This window comes from Doryrhamphus excisus, chromosome 13 (genome assembly GCF_030265055.1).
Source record: "Doryrhamphus excisus isolate RoL2022-K1 chromosome 13, RoL_Dexc_1.0, whole genome shotgun sequence".
Classification (NCBI taxonomy): Eukaryota; Metazoa; Chordata; class Actinopteri; order Syngnathiformes; family Syngnathidae; genus Doryrhamphus; species Doryrhamphus excisus.
The window spans coordinates 2,422,494-2,440,281 of NC_080478.1; the positions used below are offsets into that span (position 1 = coordinate 2,422,494).

A 17,788-nucleotide genomic window follows, 5' to 3' on the forward strand; every position below is an offset into this window, starting at 1 on the left:
TCCCATGATTTGTTCCCATGATTTATTCCCATGATTTGTTCCCATGATTTGTTCCCATGTTTTATTCCCATGATTTATTCCCATGATTTATTCCCATGATTTATTCCCATGGTTTATTCCCATGATTTATTCCCATGATTTGTTCCCATGATTTGTTCCCATGATTTATTCCCATGATTTATTCCCATGATTTATTCCCATGATTTATTCCCATGATTTGTTCCCATGATTTATTCCCATGGTTTATTCCCATGATTTATTCCCATGATTTATTCCCATGATTTGTTCCCATGATTTGTTCCCATGATTTGTTCCCATGATTTATTCCCATGATTTATTCCCATGATTTATTCCCATGATTTATTCCCATGAGCACACGGAGGATGTGGTCTTTGTTCTCACGGTTGCCATTTGTGCCTCAGCTGTGCGGAAACGTACAGAAATGACGGCAAATGGAGTGACCACATCAGCCTGCGTTTGAGGAAGGCGGAGGGGGGCCTTGCTGAGGTGGTCTCCCATAAGGTCACGTCCCCGGCTGAGTGCAGTGAGCAGCTAGCAAAGGTTGCGGTATGTATCAGACGCCAGGCTAGCGGTTGACGTTCTAACAATGCAGCAGACTACAAACGATGGCGTCTCGGCTCTCTGGTGTAGGCTCTGCAGGAGGAGCTGGATTGTCTGCAGAAGCATCTGGAGGAGGTGGTGGAGTGGTGTCCGGAGCAGAGTTGCCGCGGACACCGGGAAACCTCAACGGCGGCCGCATGGAGATGCATTGCGAGACTGAGGCACGGCTGTCAGCAGCTGACTTCAAGACTCAACCAACAGATTGCAGAATGGCGTGACATCACCCGCAGGGTAAGCCTGAGCAGGAAACCACGCTGATGGAGGGAACCACACCTGCTTACCCACGCCTGCTTTGCTTTCTCAGGTGGAGAAGGCATCTGATCTACTGCAGCAAGTGGAGGTGGAGCTCCCGGAGCCCGCCCCGTTGACTGCATCTACCGATGAGCTTCGTGATCTGCAGCAGTCCTGGGACCAATACCAGGACAGGCTGGACTGTGAGCACCGCGCCCTCTCTGCCCTTGAACTACGCATTGCCAGGCTGCTGGCTGTCCCCGCCCACGTGGAACAGGCTCCACCCACTCCACTCTGCCAGCAGCTGCAAGCCATGCAGGCCAGGTACAACAGGTGAGGTGCTAAGGTCTTTAAACAGGAGGACGTTTTTGATTCCGCTTGTCAAATCCCTGGCTGTGTTTCCTCAGCGTGAAGCAGAGGAGCCTCAAGGGTTTGGAGTCCATCACGCTGGAGCTGGAAGAGAAAGAAAGAGTGCAGGAGGAGCTGCGGGTCGTCTGGGTCTGGTTGACAGCCGCTGACAGTCTTCTGTTGGAGATGGATCCAAGCAGCAACAAAGCACAGCTGAAGGTGTGCCGACGCTCTTGGAGATTCCATTTGGGAATGAAATCACAACTTCTCCTCTGGGGTTCCAGGAGATTCACAGCCAGCTGTGCATCCAGAAGGCTATGGTCCATCGTATCACGGAAGGCCTCAAGACAAAGTACTTCCAGGTGGTCCCCGTGGAGATCGATGGCCAACTGCAGGAGATCCAAAAAACTCTGCAACAGGTCGAAGTTAAGGTAAACTCAGGACTGGGATGGTGATGGGATGGTTGATACCAAATGTCTGAGAAGGTCCCGTAGTCATTCAGAATGACAAGGAGGTACATGAAGCCCATATGGTGCATTCATGTACCGTACCTGCTGAGGTCTTTGTGTCTCATTGGGCCATCCAGGTAGAAGAAGCTATAGAACAAAGCGGCCTTGTGAACACAATTGGTGCAAAGTTGCTGGAGACTCATGCTGCCCTGACGTCAGTGCAGGAGACGCTGGAAGTGAGAAGTTCCACTGTGAAGGATGCAAAGCTTTCTCAGAAGGTGGGTACTGACCAGGATCCAGCGTCCTTGGGGAAAAGCTGGACTCTTCTTTTTTTGATGAAGATGTTTCACTATTGAATCAACTTCTCCGTGGCCACATTTCCCATTGAATGAGAGTCTTTGATGGCCAGATGTTAGGACGTAGTTAGCAGACGCTAGGTGACGACGCAAACAAAACACTTGGAACATCTGAACGTTGGAAGCCAGTTTTAACCCGATATGTTCCTGCAGCTGCTGTGGGACGAGTTGGACAGATGGCACAAGTGTGTGGCAGCACTGGAAGCCGACATGCGAGACCTGGAGCATCCACAGGAGGCGCTGTCCCTCACAGAGAGGCTGATGGAGGTGCAGGAGCTCCACGCTCAGCTGGCCAAACGGGCGGAGCAAAGGACAACCCTCCTCAGCAAGGTGGCTAAGTGTTCATTCATGTGGTATAGCTGTTTATGTTACTGCATGATTGCGCGGCGGACCAGTGGTTAGCGTGCAGGCCTCGCAGCTAGGAGACTCGAGTTCAATCCCAGCCATCTCTGTGTGGAGTTTGCATGTTCTCCCCGTGCATGCGTGGCTTTTCTCCGGGTACTCCGGTTTCCTCCCACATTCCAAAAACATGCTAGGTTAATTAGCCACTCCAAATTGTCCATAGGTATGAATGTGAGTGTGAATGGTTGTTTGTCTATATGTGCCCTGGGATTGGCTGGCCACCAGTTCTTGCCTGAAGACAGCTGGGATAGGCTCCAGCAGTAGAGCAGTAACAGTAAGCGGTAGAATGAATGAACTTGCTGAATGCTAAATGTGCCATCAGATGCAAACGCGCCTTCAGGAGCATCAGGAAATGATTGACAGCTCCAAGAGTTGGATGGCGGAGGCTAAGTCGTGGCTCGCCGCTCCCCGCACGTACACCACGGCCAAGTGTCTGAGCGATCACGTCCAAGATCTGCAGGTCAGCAGAACCTCAACTCAAACAGCACATCATGTTTTTAATGTTATGGTAATCATCATGTGGTCTGGTTTTCTTTCACAGACGGTCTTGAAGGACTCAGCACAGATCCGAACCACCTTGCAGGGTTTCAGTTCAGTCCTGGAGGACATGTCTCAGGTGGTGGATGTCTCGGCGCTCCGGGAAGAACTCATCCAAGCCGACTGCCAAGTAGCCGCCGTTGAAGATAGCTTTGCCGCTCCTTTGTCTCGACTCGAGCGTGCCGCTGCCGTGAGTCTTGGAGTTATGGGTCTCGATGTCCTGTCGATGTTGCTGACATCTTCTGGCTTCCAAGGAGGTGGACGTGATCGAGAGCGAGGTCAGGAAGATGGAGAGTAACGTTGCAGAGATCAAGACTATTTTATCTTCTCCAGAGACGCTGCCCAGCCCCAAAGAGAAACGTTTGAAGGTGATGTGCTGCTGGTCTTCTTCATCAAACACAAACGGCCTCTTAGAGAAGATATGGCTCTTCTCTCTCATATGCAGATGGTGGAGCAGAGGATCCAGACCATGAGGAGCAGCATCGCCGACATTCAGAAATCCAAACTGGAACTCCATCTTCCGGAGAAGGCAGAGGAGACACTGGGTGTCTTCGTCGTCATTGATCAGCTGCAAATGTTGCTGCTGGAGCTGGAGAAGGTCAGTCGCTCAGTCGCTCAATTGGCGGATCAACCGATCAGCGGCCCGCATCAAACTTCACTTCTACGCTCGTCACAGAAAGTCCCGGCTCTCTTCATCCAGCAGCTTCCCGCACAAGTCCCTCAGAGCACATCCCAAGCAGGACCGCTCAAGTCCAGCTCCGAGGAAGCTGAGGTCAGCTGGCAGGACAAGCGTCCTCGTCCTAGTTCTCTCACCTCCAACTGATGATGTTTTGCTTGTGTGGCCTATCGGCAGGAGGAAGCCGGACACGGCCGGATCACGATCGCTCACGTTGAGGATGACGTGCTGCGACGTTCCGGAGCTGCGTTGATGAGGGTGGAAAGAGCGACGCCCGAGCAGAGACGGTCAGGGCCAACCGACAGTCCGACGGTAGGGACCAGCGGAATGTACAGTGCAGGATTCCATATGGAATACAGTGGATCCTCGCATATTCACCATTCAGCATTCATGGCCCACTAAAACTTCTGGAGCTGAACCGAATTATTACAGTCACTTTTATTGCAAATGGTGATCTGAAATCGTCAAAGACACGTCAATGGTCACCTTGGCGAGCTTTCAAAATACTTGAGAATGATGGTTGTTCACCTTTCGTTGGTCTTTCGTTGGGGATCTACTGTAGACGTACATGAAGTAGATCTCACATGAGCCTATGGGAAGTGTGTCACCAGCGGGCGATGTTTGACTCGACTGTATTGAACATCACGTCTGCATGCCAACTACTACTAGTGTGGTCTTCTTGGGAATTCCATGAAGTAAAAAAGCAAAGCGTTGACACATGAATGGAATGTGCAGCAACCAGCTGGTAGATGGTCGTGGTGGTAGCCTTCAGAGCACATTCGTCTTGTTTCAGCGACAAGGGCACGGCGGTGGCGGCGAGGCGCTCCCTGCTGAGGAGGCCTGGCAGGAAGTGGGAGGGCAGGAGCAGAGAGTGAAGGGAGGTGGAGGAGGTGCTTTGTGGTGGCTCTGGGATGCTTTCCTGGGTGGTTCTTCTGAGGTAACAAAAAAAGTGACATAGAAGGTGACCTCGACTTCTCTATCTGTTTTCTTTGGCTCCATGTTTTCATATTCCTGATAACCTTTCATTTCATTTCCATTAACTTTGTCTTCTATAAGCAGTGTTGGGCGTGTTACTTTAAAAAAGTCATTATAGTTACTAGTTACTTCTCAAAAAAAGTAACTGAAGTACTCTACTACAAAACTACTAGGTACCAGTAAAAGTAACTATTGCCCCTCCCCACTACACATACACACAAACACACAGCAAAGACGGGTACCATTACAGAGGTTTGTTTTTATTGCAGTCGACAGGTGTTTCTGTGGGTTTCAGTTGCTCACACAAGACGTGGACAAAGTTTTTTTTCGGGGACATAATGTCCATTTTACCTTTGACATCAACGAGGTTAAAGTAGTGTCTGTACTTCCATTTGGCAAACGCTGTTTGGACGTGTTCAAAACACCCGCCCACACAAGTTTTCTGATTGGCTGAAAACGCAATCTTACTAAACCTTAGCCAATCATCATTGCTTATGTGCTCTAAACACCCGCCCACCCAAGTTGTCTGCTTGGCTGAAGACGCAATCTTACTAAACCTTAGCCAATCCTGATTGCTTATGTGATCTAAACACCCGCCCACTCAACTTCTCTGATTGGCTGAAAACGCAATCTTACTAAACCTTAGCCAATCCTGATTGCTTATGTGATCTAAACACCCGCCCACTCAACTTCTCTGATTGGCTGAAAACGCAATCTTACTAAACCTTAGCCAGTCCTCATTGCTTATGTGCTCTAAAGACCCGCCCGCCCAAGTTCTCTGATTGGCTGAAGACGCAATTTAACTAAAAGCTGAGCCAATCCTCATTGCTTATGTGGTTATGTCCCCCCTCCCTTGTCACTCTGCAGCACTGCAACTGGGCTGGATATTAGTTATGAAGTCGGTGATATATTTTTAGGCGGCTTCAGTAACTTGCAGTAACGAGGTGTCGAAAGTTATCATCATTCCAAAAGATTTTCCTTCTAGAATACTCTGACCTTCAGCTGATCTCCGCATATTTACGAGTCAGCTTTCCCTTAAATTTGTCAGATTTTAGGTTATTTTATACTCATGATCTCTGTAATTAAGTTTAGTTTATTTATTTATATTTAGTTCGTGTTGTGTTTTTCATTGTTGGCATCAGGAAGCCCCTGAAAAGAGCCAAGCTTCCAGGGAAGAAAGCGCTGAGAGAGAGTCGCTACATGACACACAGGTAGCTTCACTCTCATTTTCACACTTTGGTTCCCCAAATGCAAATTAATTATTGGCTTTTTTGCTTGGCTCAATGTTCCGCACGAAGCTGAAGTCATAGCTTGATATGTTTTTATTAGTGCAGTCTGACTGTTAGGAGTATTAGAAGGCTTCATTAGCATCATCAGGTTGTTATTGCATGCATGCTAGTAGAAGTGGTCATCCTTGCAACATCACCGTTCCAACATGGCTCACTCTACTCACCCTGTTGCAGATTATGTTAGATTATGTTAGATGATATTACTGCATGGAGTCAGCAATGGCATGTCTGACATAATACAGTGGAAAAAAAGTTATCCTCCTCTTCCGTGTGGAAGTGGTAGGTTTTTGGCTTCTTACTTTGTCCTCTGTCCACTCCATTCAAAACCCTCTCTTAAGTTTACAACTGGAGGCTAGTTAACTAGCTCACTAGCTTATGTTATACCTTCGGCATATTGTTAAAATAAATGCGGCCCTCGCCGGACGCCCATGACAGACTGACCTTTAACCCTGCTCATGTTCCAAAGGATGTGTGTGATGGTGCCACAGACCAGAGTTCTTCGGAGGATCTATCGGAGCCGCGAGACGCAGATGCCAGAAGCCAGGACCCCCGTGAGAGCATGGTAAACACGTCCTCCTCCACCGTAAACGTCTCCAAAGCTCAGCAGAATCCGAATCAGAGATGTGTGCTCTCCTAGATCTACACGTGCAAGTAGAAAACAACTTAATCTGAGCCATGAACACAAGCTAGATCCGAACCTAGACTACCAGCATCTTCTAGTTATTCCAACATCTAATCCCCCCACAAAGAGGCTTCAGAAGAGCCGAGAACCTGTTGGAGAACTTCCCGTAGACCAAAGTCCTTATTCTTATACATTATTGAGCATGCAGTGGACAAACCTGGTACTGGAACACAGGGGGTCCACACTTTCAGCCTGCAGCTTGTTTTTCTATTGGCCCTGAAAAAATAAATCTTAATAAATATGAATGAGCTATATTAGCAGCCAGATAGCTTAGCATGTGTTACCCTCCACCGGATTGAAAGAGTAGCACAGGAAGTAGCATCGAGTCTTCCTAGAACTGCGCTAGGAGGAAACTGTCTAAAGGTTCCTCTTCTAGAAGCCGGTCTGCTTAAGTGTTGTGTTACGTTGAAAACCGATCACCGCGTGTTCACCTGCAGTGCATTTCCATGGCAACATGACTAGCATTAGCATCAGCGAGCTGTATGTTTACATGAAGAGGGGGGGGGGGGTCATGGCAGCACATGAATGATATTGTTTGTGTCTTCAAGTCATAGTTTGCACCCGCATGACATTTTTATGAACGCTGATGACAGCCATGTTGTTTTCTTGTCATTTAAGCATGGGGGGAGTGAACGGGGGGGGGGGTGAACTTGTTCCATTCTTTTTTCTATGAGTGTCAGCAAATAAAGATTTGTTTGTTAGCTAGCGGGCTATTTGTGTTTAAATATTTAAATATAATCTTGTTATTGACGCTGAATAAAAATCTTTTTTTTAAAAGACCTTTTGCCATGAAAATGCACAAAATGTGTTTACTTCTTCTACTCACTGCTGCCGGCAGGAGAAGGTTGATATTGTGATTAATCACAGAATGAATGAATTACATGGTGATGGATTCCCTGACAGATTGAAACATTTAACATGTTAAATGTGTTTGGGTGATGGGAGCGGAGAGACACATGTCAATCCATGTGAAATATTGTGTGTGTGTGTGTGTGTGTGTGTGTGTGTGTGTGTGTGTGTGTGAGACCTGGCAGCATGAAGAGTCTTCCTCCATGAGCATGTCCTTTTCTCCTCCTTCTATATTCTGTCCACTTTCCAAGCAAGCAGAAACACAAATAAACCAACAGGCGTGATTGACTTCTCTGTCTCTCTGAGTGTTTGTGTCACTGGCTCACAATGATGGGGGGGGGGGGGGGGTGTTAGGGGGGTTGTTAGGGGGGGTTAGGGCCAAATAACTCACTCACTGCCATGTTTGTTTGGCACTTTTGACTCACTTTCAACACGGAGTGTGATGATAATGTCCCAACATAACCCGGTGTGCTCTTTGATCCACTGAAACGCTCAAATTGATCAGTTTTTTAAATCCTATTAACTTCAAGCAATTATGTGTACATAAAAATAAAGACATTCACTCCCCGATGGACGTAATAAACTATAGGAGGCATATGGTAATCCCTCATATGTCCACTAGAGAGCGACAGACGCCACATGACACGATACAACTTATATAGAAAAGTTTGGATTGGTCCGGTTCACTTTTATAGTCACTAATATGTTCACCAGTTGAACCGTGGACTGATCCATCATTTTATGTGTGAAAATGAGCATTTTTGACAATATTTGACACTGAATTTCGTTGATGATGTACCGAGTCAAGTGACACGATGTTTTGTGCTGTGAGATATAAAAAGTAGATTGCGTGAAGACGAATGATTAATGTAACTTCCTGTTTGCGTGCTGACATTTTGGACTTTAGACAACGTGACGTGCGTGATTGACAGCCGATGAGCAGGAAAGCGTTGACCTAATCACAACGTCCACCCTGCCCTCTATCGGCTCCGCCCACACAGCACGAGGCCTGCCTCCTGGAGAACCAGGAAGTAGGTCCTGTCACGAGTGGGCGGGGCCAACCAGTCTGTGTGTTTTGGCGTCGCCTTTACGTCTCATGACCGCCCGGCTCGCGTCTTTTGACCTGCGGCAGGTAAAAGCCTGTGTTTGTTTGCAGGGCGGGGGGCCTGCCCCCCCCTGGCTCTGCCCCTCGGAAGGAGCCCTCCACGCGGGCCTGGAGCGTGTTGGTCAGCTGGAGCTGTGGCTGCTCACGGCCCACGCACGTCTGGAGGCCGGCGGGAGACGCGACATGCAGGACGGCGTGGAGCGACAACTCCTCACCTGCCAGGTACGCCCCACCCACTGGCGGCCGGCCGGACTGGACTTATTGAAACCGGAGATATTGAAACAGGAGTCTCAATTAATCCAATTAATTAGGATTAAAAACTAATTATTTTAATTCATGATCATTCAGTCAACAGTTGAGTTAGCATTTTTCATTCTTGATCGTTCCAATTTTGGCCTTTTGGTTCTCATGGGGTCCAGCGGGGTTCCGCTGATCCGGGATCTTGTTAGTCACGGAACTCCGAGTGCAACCTGAGCCTCCATGAAAGTTTCATTCCCACCGAGGCTTGGAAGGAAACACACGGCCTGGGATGAGGGTTCAGACACGCCTCCTCCATGACCCACATACAACTGGCAACACCAGCTTGTATGCTGTTCCAGGTTCGTTTTGTGCAGGGGCGTGAAACGGCAGTGAAGACTCCCATTTCTTCCTCTTGCATTTTGAGGGTACCTCCTTTAGATCCAACACGGCCAAATCTACATTCTTACCATTTGTCAACTGGTCCTAAAATGGAGTGTCTAGATTGTTACTAGCTTCAAGCATCTAACAAGGCTTTGTCTTCATGGTCCAGGAGATGTTCCTGGAGCTGGAGCAGAAGGTGGCCATTCTCTCCGAGCTGGGCCTGGTGGCCGAGCAGCACCGCGACCGGATCGATTCTCCTCCATCGGGCGCCCCCGAATCCCAACGGGAGGCGGCTGAGCTCCTAGCGTCCAAACTGGAGGACCTCAAGTCCAACCTGGTGTCCTTCCAGCAGCTGCTGGAGGACAAGCAGGGAGAGGAGAGGAGGCTCACCCTCAAAGAGACACCAGAGAAGGTACGGCGGGCGTCCGTCCACTCGGGGGCGCTGCTGGCTTTCATGCTAGAAATGCTGCCAAGGATGGTTAGCCTGGATGTGCCATTTAGTCTGTTGGTCACCTTAATTAGGAGGCTTTTAATTGCTTTTAATTGGTTTAATTTCATTTGAACATGCATCAGATTACAATTGAGTCAGTTCCCAGTTCCACATGTCCAAAAGGAGTAGGAAGAAGCAAAGCTTATTTAATCCTACCCCTCCATCTGGTACTTTTACAATCACTGTTACATTTGTTCACTTCCTGCTTTCCTAATATAATTTTTTTGAGGATTTATTTGCACTCGCTGGCCTTCCAATCTCTGGTCAGCTATGGTTAAACAACCAGAGGTTCATGTTCATATTTCCCACCCAGCTGTCCCATTTGAACCGAACCAAAGCACCCGGGGCTAATTAGTCCTCATTTGCATGAGCCAAGAAGAGACTATAACGAGAGCGTCACATTTCAAGTTTGTCCAGTTCACCTGCAGGGAAGTCAAATGAGACGTGGAGTTTCTTTGTGAAAACATACTTCATTGTTTCATAGTTTGATGACCTTATTTAGCTAGCTCAAATATACTGTAACAGTGTTTATTATTGATATCTTTATCATGGCTACTGTAACGGTGTTTATTATTGATATCTTTATCATGGCTTGTTGCATTGGATCCCATGGGATGGTGTACCTAATGAAGCGAACATGCTTTATTACCGCCCCCTTTCAGTACTGTCTGGGCTGCATTCACAGACACGCTAGTGCTATATTTCCCCACAATAAATCTAACACTAATTACACCTTCCCTCGTATTCAATTAAACACCTCCGAGCTCCTCAAATAGTCACCCAACTTCCTTTGATGGGTCCTTCCCAGCCATGTTCAGCCATCCTTTGGTGTTACCTCTTCCATTCACACTCCCATCAGTTGCCTCCTCATCAGTTGCCTCCTCATCACCTCCCTTTGGATGAGCCTCCCCCCCTCACCTCCCAGTCCCATGCTCGAAGGGCTCCCCTTCACACGATCCACGCTTTTATTTTTCATGTGAACGCCAGCCAGTTTACTACCACCCATACTGCAACCATTTCTACCGACCAGTGGCGTCATTAGGCCTATTTTAGGGGGGCTTCAACCCCCCCAAAATGTTCTTAAGCCCCCCTAAATAATTTGATATTTTTTATAGATTAAAAAAAAATACTAAATGTTCTTTAGACCCCTAAATAATTTCATTTTTATAGATTTTTTTTAAATTTATTTTTAATGTTCTTAAGCCCGCTAAATAATTTGATATTTTTTATTGATTTTATTAAATGTTCTTTAGCCCCCTAAATAAAATGATATTTTTTTATAGATTAAAAATGTAAATGTTCTTTGGCCCCCCTTAATAATTTGATATTTTTTATTGATTAAAAAAATTATATTCTTAAGCCCCACCTAAATAATTTCATATTTTTTGTTGATTAAAAAAATATGTTCTTAAGCCGCCCTAAATAATGTGATATTTTATATATATATTATACATATTATATATATATATATATATATAATATATATATATATATATATATAAATAGAAGCTAAATCTCTCATACCGGAATGATGTGAAAGTGATGACGAACAACAACGAAGCTGTCTTCCTTCAGGCGGATCGCCCCCTGGTGGCCAGGCTGAGACACAGCAGCAGCCTTCAGGAGATGTTCTCCTCTCCGAGGAACAAACTTCTCCGTCAGAGCAGCTTGCAGCAACAGAAGGTAGACTTATGAAACATCTTGTAACCCAGCACTATGACAGCCTGACTTGATTGACACCTCGTTGGTAGCTAGTTGGTAGCTAGTTGGTAGCGTCTTCTTCTTATCTTGAGGCCGCTGCGTACGCCAACCTACCGCCATCTTCCTCGTCCTTTCACTGTCATCCCGCTGGTTGTCCTGCAGGGTCGGTTGTGAAATAACGTTGATGTGGTCTTGGATGCAGGAGTTGGAGCAGCAGCTCAGCGAGCAGCGAGGTTTGACGCAGGCCATCGCTATCGCCGGCGCTCGCCGCCTCAGCCAGGAGCCCCAGGGGCCCCAGGGGCCCCAGGAGCCCCAGGAGCCCCAGGAGCAGGCCCTGCTGTCGCCACGGTAACGATAAGTATTCCGCTCATATTCACCCGTCTACCTTTTGTAGTAAAACAATGCCGATGATGAAAAATGATGATTTGATGTTCTTGTTGTTGTGAAATCTCATCTCAAAGTTGGAAGTTTGTTTTGTTCAGGAAAGTCAGCCCTGGTGTAAAATCATTGTGAATGTTTGAGGTGTGTTTTTTAATGCCCCCCCCCAGGAGGCGTCCCACTGAGGACGAGGACGGCAGTGCTCGTGAGACATGGGACGGTCTTCACAGTCGGCTTCTGGCCGTGGAGGAGAGCTGGCTGCTTCCTGGCTCCGAGGTAAGGCGTCCATCATCCATGCTGAGGACGGCGTGCTTGATGATCACTCTTCACACCGCAAATTGGTCGCCCCCCCCTCACCCCCCCGCCACGCTTGATTATCACCTCCTCGGAGCCCGAGACACTTTGTTGCCTCCTTGGTGTTATGGGAGCTCCTGCGGGGCTTGATGAGCGTGGCGTGTTCCTCTGAGCTCCTGTCCTCGTCTGTGCGCCACATCAGGTGACAAACTCATCAGCGACGCGTCGGGATGGAGCAGCGGGACGCCTGATTGGCTCTGACAGCCTCCGACAGCTCCATGCTCACGTCGGACGCCTGCGAGATCTGGGACGGTGGGCCGAGGTGAGCTGAGGTTGGCGGGAGGGGCTAATTTACACTGGGTGTGTCCAGGAAGGGCGCCGTGACCCCCCCCCTCCCCGCCCCCCAGCTGTCAAGGCTGCCAATCAGTGTGTTGTTGCGTAACTTTACCTCATTTGTCGTTTCGTCAATGACCCCCAGAGGACGTCCACCCTGGACGCCCCTCATGGGGCCCTGGAAGAGGACGTCCTTCATGAGCTGTGGGAGCTGACCATCTTTCTGACCTCCATCAACCATCTTCTCCCCCCGACTGGAGTCACGCCTGAAGACCAGGAAGACCAGGAAGACCAGGAAGACCTCCAGACACGAGTCCACTTCCAGGTGGCACAAAATGAAAGAATTAGAGACGACCTCGTTGGAGCCTCATGTGCTGATCTTCTCATCCAGACGCTGGCCACCGACATGTCCGCCCTCCACCATGAGTTGGCCACTCTGGGGGCAAAGGTCATGGGCGTCCTGGGGTCGGCCTGTGTCCAGCGGTGCGTGGACGCCCTCTGTAGGATCCTTCCTGCGGTGCAGGCGGCGTTGGTCAGTCGAGATCAACAACTGGAAAACCAGGAGGAGCAAAAGTCAACGCATCAGGTAACATAACTTTTAATCGTAGTTTATCGTTATTTATATCACCGCAAGAGGTAGCCTAACTTTGAACCGTAGTTTATTTACATCGTTATTTATATCACCTGAAGAGGTAGCATAACTTTGAACCGTAGTTTATTTATATCGTTATTTATATCGCAGCAAGAGCCGCAACGCTAAGTAGGCGGAGCCTCCTGATTGGTCACATTGTGTGTCAACAAATGCTGTGTAGGTTGGTGTACTTTTCAGTGTACAAGTACAGCAAAATGCAGTAGTACCCAGTGCCCGGATGGTAAACGAGGTAAACGTGCGGTGATGGTGATTTACGGCCCTCAGCAGTCGCCATCTTGTCTGTGAAACGTGACTAAGCGTAGGATGTGTGATGTCGCTTCAGGCTGTGACCTCCATGCAGGAGCAGGCTGACCACGTGGACCCCCTGATGGGGGCGGAGACACGTCGCCACGTTCCCTCCTCTCTGGTGGAGCAGGCGGCCATGTTGCAGGTGTGCCATCAGGGCGAGGAGATGATGTCGCATGTCAGAGGATTCGGCAGCCATGTTTGCTTCCATGCGCAGGGGGAAGTGCACGCCCTCCCGTGCGGCATGAGCCCCCGCGGTGAGGAGGCGCTGAAGCACTGCGAGCGGCTGGTGTGGAGCCTCAGGGATCTGCTTGCTCTGGCCTCGGAACGCCTGGATCAGAACCTGCATCTCCAGAGTAGGACTCGGCTCCAGCAGCAGCTCAGCGCTCACATGGTGGGCGTGCCACGGAAACGTTAGGGCTGGACTCGCTTTTCTTCTCGGTACTCGACTGATTGGTCTTTCTTCCTAACAGAGGCTCTTCCAGTTTCTGAGCCGACATTTAGACCGCCTGCAGTTCCTGACCAAGACACTTCCAGAGAGCGGCCTCCAGAAGTGGGAGGCGGTAATGCGGGACCTTCAGGAGGAGGCGCTCCCGCTCCAGAAGCAGGCCTTGGAGAAAGGGGTCAACATGGGACGAATCCTCCAGGTGGGACACACACTTGGGAGATGAGGAACAAAGGAAGTTCAGGTGCCTTCTCCAACGCTGGGTCTCAAATGTCGTCTTTTGTGCGTATAGCTTTCCTCCCTCCCGTAACGCTCCCATTTTTCCTGGTAAATCCCATATTTTTAACTTCCAGGACAACATAAACATCTCCTATTGTTGCTGTTAGTCTGAATGTGACACCCTTACTAAGAACGTTGGTGCCATGAGTGCTATATATAATCTATATATAATCTATATATAATCCATTGTACTATGTGCTATGGTAGTACAATGCTATACTGCTTATCCTCACTGGAGTCATGGGGTGTGCTGGAGCCTACCCCAGCATTCTTTAGCCAAGAGGTGGGGTACACCCAGAACTTGATATCGATATTCCATATGAACTTAATATTTTCCAAACAGTTCTGGAGTTGGACAGATATATTCCACCTTATAATGTACGGGAATGTTGACAGCAGGGGTTCCCAAACTTGACCAACTCAGGGCCCACCTTTGTCCTAGGAACTGTACATAGATGAAATGCTGTGTTCTCAGAGCTATTATTATTATTATTATTATTATTATTATTTATTATTATTATTATTATTATTATTATTATTATTATTATTTATTATTATTATTATTTATTATTATTATTATTATTATTATTATTATTATTTATTATTATTATTATTTATTATTATTATTATTATCATAAATCACGTGACAGGTCAATAACACTCAATAGGTTATTACTAAGGCCTATAAATATATATTTTTTAATGGTACAATAAATATTTTATTTATGTCAGATGTGGTCACAGTGGGAGGAGGAAGCCGCCTGGTCCGAGTCCCTGCTGCGGGGTCTGGAGACTTCATTTCCCAGGATGCACGTGGGGAGGGATGCGTCAAAGCTGCTGTGTATGTACCAGGTAATCTTCATGAGAACATCATTTACTGGACAGCAAGCCTCCCATCTTCTGTTGTTATCATTTGGAGACCAGGAGGCTCCTTGTGCTCCTTCCGCTCCTTCTGCTCAATGAAATATCAGCCAATGGGATGCTTTCTCTCAAGGTACACGGCGTTCCCGGGCTTTATTATCCAAGACCTCCGACTACAATTTATCTGGCTTCATATTCCCTCTCGCTCCTTCCTCCACCTGGAAATATGAGGCTTATTTATCCGGGATGGAAAAGGAGGCGTCGCTCTTCTCTTGTCATACGATGAGCAACAAAGTTAGCGTGGCCTTCAAAGAGATGAAGATAAGCTCAGGTGTGAAATAATCGGACTTTGTAAACGAGTCGCCATCCAACAAGCTCGTTACAGTCAGCCATTTTGTTTGTTTACATTTGAGATCAGGAGGCCCTCAAAGGAGGTCCACAAAGGAGTTCCATTCCTACGCTAGTGGTCTAGTTGTAGTAGGTTCACACCTAAAATACAGCTAAAGGAACCATCCATTTTCGATACCGCCGGAATGCTGGAGCCTATCCCAGCTGTGGTTGGGCGCACCCTGGACTGGTTCCATACAGACCAACACACCAGCTTAGATCCGCCAGTCCAGATGACCTAGCATGTTTTGGGAATGTGGGAGGAGACCGGAGCACCCGGAGAAATCCCAGACACGCGTGAGGGAAGATGCAAACTCCACTCAGAGAATCGAATCCCTATCTCTTGAATGCGTGGCCAACATGCTAACCACTCATCCACCAATAAATGATGATGATGATGATGATGATTTATTCTGATGTTCTTTTATCCGACAGGAGCTCGGTTCCGTTCTGGAAAGGAACGCAGCTCGGCTCGGTCAGACGTTGGAGGCGGGGCTTACGCTGCAGGGGGCGGGCTGCGTGGCAGTGGGTGTGGCCTGCAGTCGGCTGGAGTCCCGTCGGAGAGGTCTTCAGAAGAGGCTGAAGATAGACGGTGGCAAAGTGGACAGGAGGATGAGGCTGAGGAAGAGGTGACATCGAACGTTGGCGTCATACCTCACACGAAAGAAAAGAAAGAAAGAAAATAATTTTTTGTTTCTTATCGCCAGTTTCGTTTGTGACTCCGCTGCCCTTACGGCCTGGATGGGCGGGGCCAGGGCAATGATTGACAGGTGGAGGCATCTGGTCATCTCGGCTGCTGCCGATGACGCTGATGGCGAGCGGAGGCGGGACGAGTATGGTGGCTTTGTGGTGAGTTTGCCGGTCATGAGCAGGTCACGTGACCATGGACAACATGGCTGCTGGGACAAACCGTATCCCGACCTACACAGACGCTGAGCAAAGAGCTGGAGGACCAACGGAGACTTAAAGCGGTGCTTCTCAGCGCTGGCGCCCAACTGGCTGAGCTGAGTGAAGCTGATGAAGACTCCGATGAAGACTCCGATGAAGACCCGGAGACCCGGGCGTCCCCGCAGCACGCCTCGGAACCCCATCCTGATTATGTTGGCGCCCAGCTCAGACAACTGGAACAGGACTGGTCTGGTCTGATGGTGGACTTCCCCGTGGTCCAACAAGCTCTACACAAGGTGAGGAGGTTGAGGAGATCCAGACCAGAGTGTCACATGACACATGCGACGCGGTTCTTTGTTGCAAAAACTCCATTTTCTCTCCTCTTTCCTGCAGTGGTGGATGGAGGCGTTGAGCCACCAGGAGGCGCTGCTGGAGATGCTGGTCTTGCTGGAGGAGGTGGAGTTAGATCTGGGAGAGCAACACCACCTGATGGAACCCGCCTCGTGGACTAGCCTTGAGCTCAAACAGCGTCTCAAGTCCTGTAAGGTAGAGGTGTCGCTTCCCGTACACAAAGCAAGGCCCAGGAAGGCCCACGTGAAATAATAATCATCTAGAAATATGATCCACGTTGCATGACTTGGTTGAGTAAAATAACTCGCCTGCCTTCTCAGGACTATCAGGTGGAGATGTCAGCCCATCAGGCCACGCTGGACCACGCCTGTCAGCCATCACAGAGCTGCAGTACCGGGGGTCGCCACTGGGGGCGCTATGAAGAAAACCAGTTTGCAGAAGATCAAGGTGGCCTCAACCATCGCTGGCTCGCTTTGCAGGCGACGCTGAGCTCTCAGGTACGGACGTCCCACCAAAGCAAGTCTTTGTATTTGCTACTTGGTCTTCCCTTGCATCACCTTCTGGATCTTGTGGACCCGTCCTGGTCCCGTCTCCTGCTGCGTGGCGCCAGACCGACAGGCTGGAGGAGGAGTTGCGGATCAGGACGGAGCAGGAAGTCGCTCTCCAGCGGATCGACCGCTGGATCGCAGATCAGAAGCTGTGGGTGGAGTCGGCTCGGACCCCCCGCGGCCTGGGAGAGCTTGGGAGGAGCGTAGACACCTGCAAGGTCAGTCTTCTGGCCATCCTGGTCCTTTTTCTAAAACCAGTTAGTTCAGGGGCGTCTAAAGGTTCTCCACCAAGGGCTGCATCCTAGAAATGAGGAGACAGTCTAGGTCAACATGGGCAAAAAAAATGGAACTACTTACGAGTGTCAGTAAACGGCAAAATGGGTACGCCCATAAAAATGTCACTTTCTGACATACGACTCATCTCTCTCTCCCGATTTCAGATCAACATTGACAATAAAAGTGGCTGTAGCAATGATTACATCACATTCAGGGTGTTTTTATTGCATTTTTATGCTGTTATTGGCGAATAACGTGTTTTTTTTTGCAGAAAAACATAAAATAATAAAAAAATATATGTATATATGATATAAATAATATATAAATAATAAAATAATAAATAAAAAAAACACAAAATAAAAAGTAAAAAATAATTATTTTGACCAAAAATCCATAAATTTGTACAAGGATCTAATGTAGCGTATTAACATTTCAACTTTTCCAACCTCCAAAATTCAACCTTAGAGCTCAAATAAGAT

General features: G+C 48.3%; 1 protein-coding gene across 6 annotated transcripts in view; it reads left to right on the forward strand.

The window, feature by feature from the left end:
* The window catches only part of syne2b (spectrin repeat containing, nuclear envelope 2b), an 84,048-nt gene that overhangs the window by 44,689 nt on the left and 21,571 nt on the right, over positions 1 to 17,788 (forward strand). For 4 of the 6 annotated variants that reach the window (XM_058091314.1, XM_058091318.1, XM_058091316.1 and 1 more), the window contains 34 exons: positions 423 to 567; positions 652 to 852; positions 926 to 1,185; positions 1,260 to 1,419; positions 1,485 to 1,631; positions 1,787 to 1,927; positions 2,159 to 2,335; positions 2,730 to 2,867; positions 2,949 to 3,134; positions 3,199 to 3,312; positions 3,390 to 3,542; positions 3,621 to 3,716; positions 3,798 to 3,932; positions 4,414 to 4,557; positions 5,738 to 5,806; positions 6,351 to 6,446; positions 8,572 to 8,742; positions 9,311 to 9,553; positions 11,207 to 11,314; positions 11,535 to 11,680; positions 11,881 to 11,986; positions 12,207 to 12,326; positions 12,483 to 12,662; positions 12,729 to 12,923; positions 13,312 to 13,419; positions 13,492 to 13,668; positions 13,748 to 13,921; positions 14,731 to 14,850; positions 15,682 to 15,875; positions 15,954 to 16,095; positions 16,176 to 16,430; positions 16,528 to 16,680; positions 16,806 to 16,982; positions 17,096 to 17,251. In XM_058091314.1, the coding sequence (XP_057947297.1) occupies positions 423 to 567; positions 652 to 852; positions 926 to 1,185; positions 1,260 to 1,419; positions 1,485 to 1,631; positions 1,787 to 1,927; positions 2,159 to 2,335; positions 2,730 to 2,867; positions 2,949 to 3,134; positions 3,199 to 3,312; positions 3,390 to 3,542; positions 3,621 to 3,716; positions 3,798 to 3,932; positions 4,414 to 4,557; positions 5,738 to 5,806; positions 6,351 to 6,446; positions 8,572 to 8,742; positions 9,311 to 9,553; positions 11,207 to 11,314; positions 11,535 to 11,680; positions 11,881 to 11,986; positions 12,207 to 12,326; positions 12,483 to 12,662; positions 12,729 to 12,923; positions 13,312 to 13,419; positions 13,492 to 13,668; positions 13,748 to 13,921; positions 14,731 to 14,850; positions 15,682 to 15,875; positions 15,954 to 16,095; positions 16,176 to 16,430; positions 16,528 to 16,680; positions 16,806 to 16,982; positions 17,096 to 17,251 (5,287 nt within the window). The remainder of the gene's footprint in view (positions 1 to 422; positions 568 to 651; positions 853 to 925; positions 1,186 to 1,259; positions 1,420 to 1,484; positions 1,632 to 1,786; positions 1,928 to 2,158; positions 2,336 to 2,729; positions 2,868 to 2,948; positions 3,135 to 3,198; positions 3,313 to 3,389; positions 3,543 to 3,620; positions 3,717 to 3,797; positions 3,933 to 4,413; positions 4,558 to 5,737; positions 5,807 to 6,350; positions 6,447 to 8,571; positions 8,743 to 9,310; positions 9,554 to 11,206; positions 11,315 to 11,534; positions 11,681 to 11,880; positions 11,987 to 12,206; positions 12,327 to 12,482; positions 12,663 to 12,728; positions 12,924 to 13,311; positions 13,420 to 13,491; positions 13,669 to 13,747; positions 13,922 to 14,730; positions 14,851 to 15,681; positions 15,876 to 15,953; positions 16,096 to 16,175; positions 16,431 to 16,527; positions 16,681 to 16,805; positions 16,983 to 17,095; positions 17,252 to 17,788) is intronic. The other 2 variants (XM_058091319.1, XM_058091320.1) reach the window with 2 other exon arrangements.